The sequence below is a fragment of the Peromyscus leucopus genome, chromosome 3 (genome assembly GCF_004664715.2).
Source record: "Peromyscus leucopus breed LL Stock chromosome 3, UCI_PerLeu_2.1, whole genome shotgun sequence".
NCBI lineage: Eukaryota > Metazoa > Chordata > Mammalia > Rodentia > Cricetidae > Peromyscus > Peromyscus leucopus.
In genome coordinates, this window is record NC_051065.1 from 46,222,377 (window position 1) to 46,233,362 (window position 10,986).

The following is a 10,986-nucleotide window of genomic DNA, read 5'->3' on the forward strand; positions in this document are numbered from 1 at the left end:
TGTACTTATGAGTTGAGTTATTTTTCAAAATTATAATTATTTATTTTAATTATTTATTCATTCTGGGGAGGCCACATTTTGGTCCCATAAATGTTAATGTAACTAACCAAAAAACCAAACTACCAATCAATCAGTCAATCAAACAAATTAACTAACACAGAATGTAAATAAGGACTTTACATCAAAGGAGATAAATGAAAGTTTATAGCTTATTATGAGTGACCATCTTTCAGATCACAGATTTGGTTAGCCAAATTCCATCTTCTAACGTAGTAACTATTTCTTGTTTTTTGTTTTTTGTTTTTTGTTTTTCAGCAAAAGATCAAAGAAAGCCATAAGTCAAGACACTTTTCAAATATGTTGCTGGAACCTCAGTGCTCTATATTACACTTAGGCCTGGAAACATCAGCTGTAAACCTTAGATACACTGATGACATTCTTAACTTCTGAGTTGTTGGAAGCAAGCAGACTGCTTAGTTAGCACGTTTCAAAGGGTTTCACTCTTTGTCACAAGGTGGGCAAGGAATGACTTGAAAGGTAGACCATGATTAAATTCAATTAGGGTTTGAACCTCAGCATCCCAACAATGTCACTAGTTAATTATCCTGTAAAATAGTCAACATCACATGTTCCTTCTTTCCAGGAAAGTTCATTAACAGTTTCAAGGAAGTTTCCAACAAAACTTCCAAAAGTAGATCAGATATCTCACAATGTGTACCATTTTCAGAATCTATAGTGGGTACTTTATCAAAGGTAATGTGTAAGGCTGTTAGGATGAAGCTGACACAGTCAAGACCCTAACAAGTTGCAGATGCAGTGAATACAGAGTCTAGGGAAAGTTGGAGGAAGTGATCAGAGTTTGACCAACAAAGAGGTCACATGAGGTGCAACTAGAAAGAATGGGCTTCCCAAGCCTTTTGGAGTGCACAGTTGACTTCATGCCCAAACAGGCCCAAATGCTTGATCTTGGAGCTAGATTTACTATTTGGCTTTCTAGAGCTTGTTTTTGATGTATCACATTCCTTCCCCTCTATCTTCTTATAATGAGAATGTATACAATGTGATTTTCCTTGTGGGAAGTAGAAAATTTTAGGGTTTTCCCCCCTGTATTAGGTCTTTTTGTAATTAAGAAATGTTATTATTCATTGTACATATCAATCACAGATCCCCCTCTTCCTTCCTCCACCCTCCAGCCTTCCCCCACCCACATAACCCCTATTCCCTCCTACAAGAAGATAAGGGCTACCAAGGGGAGTCAGCAGAGCCTGGTACATTCAGTACAGGCAGGTCCAAGGTCCTACTTTGGCATTAAGTCTGTGCAAGGTGTCCTACCATAGGTAGTGGGCTCCAAAAAGCCAGCTCATGAACCAGGGATGGATCTTGATCCTACTGCCAGGGTGTCCCTTAAGCAGATCAAGCTACACAACTGTCTAGCTTATGCAGAGGGCCTAGTCCAGTCCCGTGGAGGTTCCACAGGTGTTGGTCTAAAGTTCATGACTTCCCACTAGTTTGGTTTGGTTGTCTCTGTAGGTTTCCCCATCATGATCTTGATGCCCCATGCTCGTAGAATCCCTCTTTTCTCTCTTCGACTGGACTCCTGGAGCTTGTCCTGGTGTTTGATTGTGGATCTCTTCACTTGCTTTCATCACTTACTGGAGAAAGGCCCTATGATGACAGTTAGGGAAACTGGGTGCTAATGAAGTTCCCAGGAATCCACAAGGATGATTCAAGCTACTAGCAATAGTGGGGAGGGTGCCTGAACTGGCTTACTCCAGATAAAAGATCAGTGAAAATCCTAACTGTATTAGGTCATATAGAAAAGAATGTCTTGAGTCTCTGAAGAGATACTTGTCCTGGGAGTTTGAAACATTGTAGAAGTTAGAATACTTTGAGATTCACTGAATGACTTTGAATGATAAAACATTAGTCATTGAAGGCCCTGGGTTGGAAGATAACGGTTTGACTATAAAATATCTCACCCAAGCTCCTTGTGGAAGACACTGTGTATACATTGTGATATTATTTAGGGATGACCGGGAAAAGGGAGAATATAAACTTCTGTAGGAGATACTACATCACTGTCTTTTCCTTGTGCCAATGTCTTTCCCAGGTACTGTCACCCACTGGGTCTCTGCTTCCTCTTCATAGTAAGATGAATGAGGTTCAGACTTGCCATAGGAACAGAAGGAACAGAGCCAAAAACTGTGAGATGAAAATTCTTCTTCTGTGACCCAAAATAAATAATTCCCTCTTATAAGTACTTCATGTTAGGTGCTCAGACACAGTAATAAGAGGGACTAATACACACTCTCACACCACCTTCCTCTGCTTCCTGTATCCCACTTTGTACTCAATACCCAATGTGAAAGTTTCATATTGAGGGGGTGCTATTTGCATTTGTTTTACTCATTATTCAGGCAAAGTTCATCATAGAGAGGTGAATATGAAGGATTAACATTTGCAACATTCTGATTATTAAAGATTGAATTTCTGGTATAACGAAAGGGTGAATTTTCATGTTTATACAACAGTCACTCTTTCTACTCACTTTCTGCATTTATTGGAACTACTTGGATTAATTGAAACTAATGAAGAGTAAGCTGAAAAAATTTAATGTAGGATCCAGGAACTGTCATTATGTGGAATGTTATAATGAAAATACCTGTGGCTTCCATACCATGCAAAGTTTAATATATTAAGTGTGTGTGTGTGTGTGTGTGTGTGTGTGTGTGTGTGTGTGATATCAAAGTAGATTCTGATTATATCACCTAGACAAAATTTGGTGTTAAATTCAACCAGTTAGCAGCTCCCTCCACTTGATGTTGTTCCTAAGATGTATAGACTGCCATACATTTGGAGGACAGAGAGCTGGTAAATTCATCTCTTCTTGGTGAACGGGATTAAAAAGATCCTGTAAAGTTTTACAAGCCTCATGGAAGAATTCTCCACCTGCACTAGTACAATGCTAGCAAGAAAACCTTGTACATTAAAATCATCTTGCTTCAGCTGGGCCTGACATTTCCTCTCCAAACCCATAACATCTGCTCTGTTACACAATCTTGGGAAAGCCAGCTGAGGGGCAAGTGAGTACATACACATTGTTAGTCTCAATCAAATATTTAGCTTTGCTCAAATAAATACTTTTTAGAACTTCCCTTTGAGAACAACCTTGCTATTTTTATTTATTTATTTATTTATTTATTTATTTATTTGCTTATCTGGAAACAGTGCACTGTTACCAGTCCCTGGTATACTCATATTCACAATTCTGCTTCCTCAGCTCCTGGGTGCTAATGCTGGGTTTACAGCTATGTCCCCATGCCTGTCTAATCTCCTATTGGCTTAGATGATCTCACCTCAGAAGAACTTGTAAACTTTTTTATGTGAGAAAATATACCATTGCTTGATAAATTTTCCCTCTTCAAAAACTAAATTCCATTCTATTCAAATGATTCAAATATGGATAAAGACTTCAAATATTTCATTTTTATAATTAGCGGTGAGCTCAAAGAAAATTATAAAAGAATAGATATGGGTGGATATTTGTTTCATGATCTTAGGTAGCAGATTCAGCAAGAAAATTATGATCCTAAATGTAGCTAAGATATTTTGGTTAGAAACAGCTTTAAAAAATTTAATACAATCAATATGAAAAGAAAGACCAGCAAGGAAGGTGAATCAAGAAAGAAAACAAACAAACAAACAATAAGGCCCTGAGCACAAGGATAAGAAAAATATTTATCTAGATAGAAATGAAGGACATGAAAACAGAAATTATGAGCACAAGTTTCAGGAATTTGTGGCATGATTAAATTTGGGCAAAGACAAAATTTAAGGATCCACGTGGGTACTTTGAATTTTGAAATACCAACCAAAGAAAAGATAACTTATTTTGTGGAATTATTGCCAAAATTTTCCAAACCTAGAAACCAAGTGGATATTCAACTACAAAAGGCATTAGAAAGTAAACAATCGATTTTATATTCTAGTTAAAAATATTAAGAGTACATATAAAAGAAAGAATACAGAGTGCTACAGACTGCAAGCATATGAAATAGTCAGCTGTACATGATAAAGCTATACCTAGAAAAATCAAGGAATCGTTCTGGAGATATCAAGGAATATTTGAGGTTATTTGGCATTTAACATATCAGCTGTTTCCTGCTATTAATTTCTTGTGTGCTCATACTCCTAGGACATACAGCAAACAGTATAAGCTTCTCAGTCCTACTACTGATCTGAACTAGGTAACACCCCTACAGAGAAAATGTCTGTTTCCTGTGACTAAGAAACAGGTGGGTATATAGATGCATAGGTTCATCTCCTGTGCAAATGAAGCAAAGACCATCCCTTTCTCTGACAAGCCTAGTGGTATTGTGGAGCTATTGACTGATATCAAAAGGTTTTTTGCATTACCAGGTGCAAGTAATGAATGGGGCAGAATTCCTGACTCCATGTTAGGATTAGAGTGACTGGACCTTAGGAAAAAGCAGAAGAAATTTTTTTGCAGATTGTAGGTAGATTTGAGTCAGATTAAGAGAGTAGAAGAGGAAGGAAAGATGAAGGACTGAGGAATGGAGGATGAGGATGGGGTCGAGAGCATAAGTGCTTAGTTATAAGTAGGACTAGGAGAGAACAAGAAAAGAAGGGACAGAGAGGATTTGAGTGTGAGGACGGAACTGAAGCTTTGTAAAAAGAGAATTGACTCAGAAGAATAAAGTGTATGAACTAAAGAGTTTCATGTACTTAGATTCATTTATTATCATCACAGAGTGGATATTCAGCTGGTTGTGGATTATTCCTAGACCCAGAGGAAGATCTATTGAGGGGCTGGACCCCCATAGTCTACTATATCATAGTAATAAGAAATTGCTAAAATACATAAACATTGTATTTATCTTCAGTCTCTTGGCAGAAACCCTAAAATCTAAAACAAAGTTAAAAGGCTTTTTCACACACTAAAATGAATACCAGCCAACTAATACTGCTATATCCAGCAAGGCTATTTCTTTAGTTTTATGAAAAGACAAGACTTTGCAGGATAATCACAGGCAAAATGAGTGATTCATGATTACTGCTCTACCATTTCAGAAATATTTAAGAAAATATTTTTCACAGATGAAAAAAAAAACTCACAAACAGGAGATCTAAGGAAAAATAAAATTTATAGGAGGTATTGTTAGTTGAGAAGTGAACAAATTATTAACTAAATCAAACACAAACTCAACTCAGTAAACAAGCAAACTTTTAAGATGAACATATATTACAAGATTGGGACCATTCAAGGAGAAATACAACAAAATTGCAACAGTCATCAAATATTAATTAATAATAAATAGTCTTAACTATCCACTTCAATGATGCAGAGTGGCAATTCGTATTTGTTGGAAGAAATACACGTAACTGGAAAAGACAATCAGAAACTAGAAGTGAAAGGATGGAAAAGTGTGTATTAAGTAGTGGACACAGGACACAAGTAAAAATAGCTACATACATACCTTCAAAGTAGACATAAATGAAAATTTTATCAAAATAGATAAGTTACATCACTACATATTAATAAAATGAATAATGAACCCCAAATATTAAGCTATTATAAAGATATATGAATTTAACATTTGTGAATTCAATTTCATATTAAAGTATCTATTGTGTATAAAAGGACAAATAGGACCAGATACAGTAAAAGTGATTGATTACAGCATCCCATTCTCTTAATGCCTGTGCCATTCCAGTAGATATTTCACACTTCAAAGTTCAAGTGCTACATAGACTGAATAGATGTAAGTGACATTTATGACCTATCCACCCAAAGAACACACATTCTGTTCAACAATGTCTGAAACTTTCTCCAAAATACATCACATCTTATGCTATAACACTAATCTTCACAAATAAAAAGTCTCCTGTATTCTTTCAGAACAGAATAAAATTAGAATCAATGAAAAAGAAACACAATATAAATACATAGAAATTTAATAAAGAATGTTTGGATGGCCAAATGGTCTTTGGTGAAATAATGGAGAAAATTGAAATATTCCTAGGGGCAAACTTTAAAATGAAATGTATATGAAAGATTTCTTCGGCAAACCAAACAAAGTTCTAAGAAGCAACTTTAAAGCAGTGTGAGCCAAAATTGAAAAATTAAATTAAAATTATGTATATGGGTGCTTCATCTGTGTGCAGTTTTGAGCATCACATGTGTGTATGCAGTACCTGCAGAAGTCAGAAGAGGGAATCAGAACCCTTGGAACTGAAATTGAAGACAGTTATGAGCTGCCATGTAGATGCTGTGAATTTGTCTGTATTCTCTGTGTCTGTATCTGTTTACTTTAGTATCTTTTGATTCGGGAAAAAATGGTCAATTTGAGGTCAAACTGTGAAGAATCAGAACCCTCTGAATATGGAAATACATTCCATGGAATAATAGACCATCGACATAGGAAGAGATGAAATCTGTTTTATTAAGAAATGGTAGTGTGAAACAGGAAGATAGACTGACAACATTCCCATCAGATAAACAAACAAAACTCACACAAGCACACAAACCACAGTGTTCTAAAGCATCCGTGCACGTGAAGGCAGAAGAACACCCACCTGACCTTGCGTAGGACCAGAGGCTGGAAGAGACTCTTCGTTCATGGATAGGATGTAGGAAGAGCTGCACACAGAATGAGAGGACAAGCCAGGAAATTTCAGAAACAGGGAATATTGGCAAGGAGAATTATAATTGGCCATAACTTAGGGTTAACATTTAGAAAAATTCCTCTGCATAATCATGATGACAGTGTTTTATCTGTATTATATATATAACATATATATCTGTATATAATGTATATAATGCATTTTATACTTAAAATATAGTTATTTTATATTATTTAAGATTTGGGCACAGACCTTTCTAAGACCAGGAAGCACAATAAGAATTATAAGTAAAATGCTATTGGGTCTTTAAAACCCTCAGTGTTTGGAAGAGAAAGCATAAATATCTCCTGAATAAAAACTTTGTTAGTCCAATATTTAAAGAATTCCCAAGGGTGATTCAAAAATATCTAGTCATATAATGCAGAAGACAATAAGCCACCTTGGTGAAAATCAGCAGATTCTGAAAGTCAGAATAACAGGCACAAAATAACATCTTCATTTTCTTCTTCCTCCTCCTCCTTCTCATCATCATCATAGAAAGTTCCAAATGGATGTTTAGTATCTTTAAATAAATAAAACAATTCAAGAATATTAAAGAGAAAGCATTTTAAATGATTACTCATATTTCTAAAATATCCAAGTAGATTTTCTAGAAATTAAGATTAATTTAATTTAGAGGTAGTTGAGATAACCAGTGGCAATTTGGAGTAGATGGGTGAATAAACAAACTGATCAATGGTTCTAAAAAAACAAAAAAAAAAAAAAAAAAAAAAAAGAAATTAATCAGGTAATGAAAATGTGTTACATGTGCTCAGAGGAATCTTATTCTGCTTTAAAAAATAACAAAATAATAACTTTTTAAGAAAAGAAGAAGCAATTGACCAGGTTGAGGCAGAAATACAATGCCAAAAGTAGAAAAGCAGGATTGGAAAGATTTAAAAAAAAACTAAATAAAAATGCAAAAGTTGAACACAGTCCATCTCTCCTGTGAATTGTGGGCAATTAAATTCATGGGACAGAGTATTAGCCCCCAGATGGCTTCCCTTCACCGCTGCCTTTCAGAATCATATGTGAGTTAGACTACAATGATGATTCCAGAACAATGGGCACATTCCTCCAGAAAACAGGCCCATGTATCCTACTGTCATAAGGCATTTCTATGTTACTGGACATAGATCAAAGCAAAGATAATGAATATCATGAATTCAGGAATATACTCTTGAAAATGAATTGCTCTTTCTGGCTAGGTCTTCCTTGGTTATCCATTCACAAGTTTTCAGATCAAATAACATCTGGATGTAAATGCTGCAAAGAGCCTGCATCACCTTCTAGAAAGAAAGAAAGAAAGAAAGAAAGAAAGAAAGAAAGAAAGAAAGAAAGAAAGAAAGAAAGAAAGAAAGAAAGAAAGAAAGAAAGAAAGAAAGAAAGAAAGAAAGAAAGAAAGAAAGAAAGAAAGAAAGAAAGAAAGAAAGAAAAAGAAAAGTAGCTCACAGATTAGATCTTCCTCCAACAAAATTTTTAGGTGGCCTGGAGCCACCACAGAATCCATACATGATTACTTACTTGCATAGCTGTAGAATGTGCAGAAAATCCAACATTCTTAAAATAAAGAAGTACTGACCAGAACAACCTGAGCTCTTTTTGTGTCCCCCTAAAATCAGAATGTCCTTCAGCACAGCATCCTCATGTGTCATTTGTGGTATTGTGGTGATATTGTGTCCCCCAATATATTGTGCACCCTAATAAACTTATCTGGCATCAGAGAACAGATCAGCCACTAGATAGACAAAGAGGCCAGAAATTGATGCCACACATACACACACACACACACACACACACACACACACACACACACACACACACACACACCTTTAATCCAGTCACTTGGGAGGCAGAGATCCATCCAGATCTCTGAGAGTTCAAGGCCACACTGGAAACAGCCAGGCATGCTGACACACACACCTTTAATGCCAGGAAGTAGTGGCAGGAAGCAGAAAGGTATATACGATGTGAGGACTAGGAACTAGAGGCTTTTTAAGCTTTTAGGCCCTTAGCAGCAGCTCAGCTGAGATCCATTCGGATAAGGTCTCAGAGGCTTCCAGTTTGAGGAAACAGGATCTGCTGAGAAGTTGGTGAGGTGAGGTTAGCTATGGCTTGTTCTGCTTCTCTGATCTTTCAGAATTTATTCCAGTAAATGACACTGAGATTTTTTTTATTATTATTAAGACCATTTAAGATTCATGTTATAGGTTATAAAACCTAGGGAGAGCTATTTTCTAGGCTCCCTCTGTTTGGTATAAGTGAGGCATAGACAGGTAAGGACCTACCCATCCGAAGCATCATACCCCAGATGTAAATCATAGTCCTCTGTTATCCATCACTGCCTATCCATAAACAACAGACATCCAATATAACCTGTCTGTGAGTGCTCTAAGTCAAAGGAGGCAGGCAAGTCCTAAAACATAGCCCAGGTTCCAAACCTGAAGTGATCACAGAACACAGTGAATTTTCTTCTCAGTTTCCTCTTGTGAAAAGTAACTGATAGAGGGATCCAAACAAGACTCCCTGTTTACTACAGGCCTTTTTAATTTGTTTTGTCTTTCTAGATTTTTCATTTTTCAACTGCCTTTATGCAGTCCAGACTGTACTTGAAGATCTAATCCTCCTGCACTCACAGCTTCCTCAGGGTTTGGGCTGCAGGCTGTGCCACCACATTTACCTTTTAATAGATTCCTTTTTCTTAAAAAAAAAAAAAAATGGTCATACTATGTATTCCTGGCTGGCCTGGCACTATGTAAATCAGACTGGTCTCAAACTCACAGAGATCAGCCTGCTTCTGGCAATAGACTCTTAAGACAGTCTGGGTCTGGTTGGCCTATGCCCTAGCAGCAGGAGCTTCTTCCATCACAGGCCTTTTCACTGTTTCACCTCTAAAGTACCATCTTAGCTTTGCACGTTATGTAACAAATGAACAAGAATAGTCCAACCAAATGGAGCACATCCAAAGGAAGGACTGAGCACTGTGCCTCTTTCTTTGGGGTGACAATAATGTGCTGACTGTTATTAAAGTTGATAATAAAACATGAATTGGAACTCTTGGAATACTTCAAAGCTCAGCAATGGAGCAGACTCCTGAAATCCTGTAATGATCTAACATTCATGTGTCATCTTGAGTATCTGGAGTACATTAAGGTCCTATTTGACAAGATCAGTCAACGAACATTAACATAGACCAACACTATGCTCAATCAGGTGAGATACAATATGGAAGAAATAAGATAAATATATCATTGAGATAAATAGTGAGCAGGTGGTTTTGAATTTTTACTAAAATGAATTAACAGAGTATTTGTAAGCATATTTCTGGGTGAATATTTGCCCTCACTCTCTCATTTGTTCTTTAGTGAGTCCTAAAGATTCTCTCTCCATTGTCATCTTCTGTTCACATGCACGGTGCCCACAGACTGATGAACAGGTGTCACTCAGAAGCTGTGGTTTTTACACTGAGTACATTGGCAGTGCCCTCAGGCTCATCTAGGGAGAGCTGGGTGGAGGAAGAGGGGGTTCTTGCTGAGATCCCTCACTTGCAGCCAGCACTGTGTCTCCAGAACTGCAGAAATAGAAGCTGCTGTCTTCAGGCCTCACATTGCTCACTGTCAAAGTTGAGAATGTTAGGTTTGGGAAGCTGATAGGAAACTTGTCCTTGGTGAATCCTTTCTCATATGTGGCTTCTGAGCCTTGATTTACAGTTGCCATGAGCACCAAGCTCTGCCCCTGGAACTGTTGGTACCATAACATGATCGTAACTTGACTGTCAACCACACACTGGATTTTCAGCGAGGTTCCACTTTGACAGATGTCCTGTTTTGGCTTTTGGTTGACGAGGACACTCAACACAGAGCCTAGTTTAAGAGACATAGAGATCCATGAAGGCAAATAAGTTTCAAGTCATACATGTCTGAAGGCAAAGATTTCTACTTTTTTTACTCTGGTATCACCACATTTCCCAAAATCATGTAGCACAGCCTTTTATCAACAGTCTCTGACAGAACCCTCTAATCTAAGACACCTTCTTCATCCTCTGGCTTGTATATTCTTCTTTGGGAGAAGAAAGTGTCCCCATACCTCAACTCAGCATTAACATGGACCCCAGGCTCTGCTTAGGACAAACTCCTACCTTGACCCAGGAGAAGCAGCAGAAAAGTCCACATCCTTAAGCAATTGTCTCTTTCCTGAGAAAAGGCACTAAAATATCAAGCTCACACTCAACTTTCCTCTCCACAGTGTAATTGCTTTCTTACTATTCTGTTAATTTCTTTTTGTGGAAAGCTGGCTTTTTAC

General features: G+C 37.1%; 1 gene segment (V, D, J or C); it reads right to left on the reverse strand.

Annotated features, from left to right (window-relative positions):
* Nucleotides 1-10,179: 10,179 nt before the first annotated feature.
* LOC114688089 lies at nt 10,180-10,986 on the reverse strand. The segment is given in 2 exon segments: nt 10,180-10,547; nt 10,823-10,986. Coding segments are annotated over 2 exon segments (402 nt in total).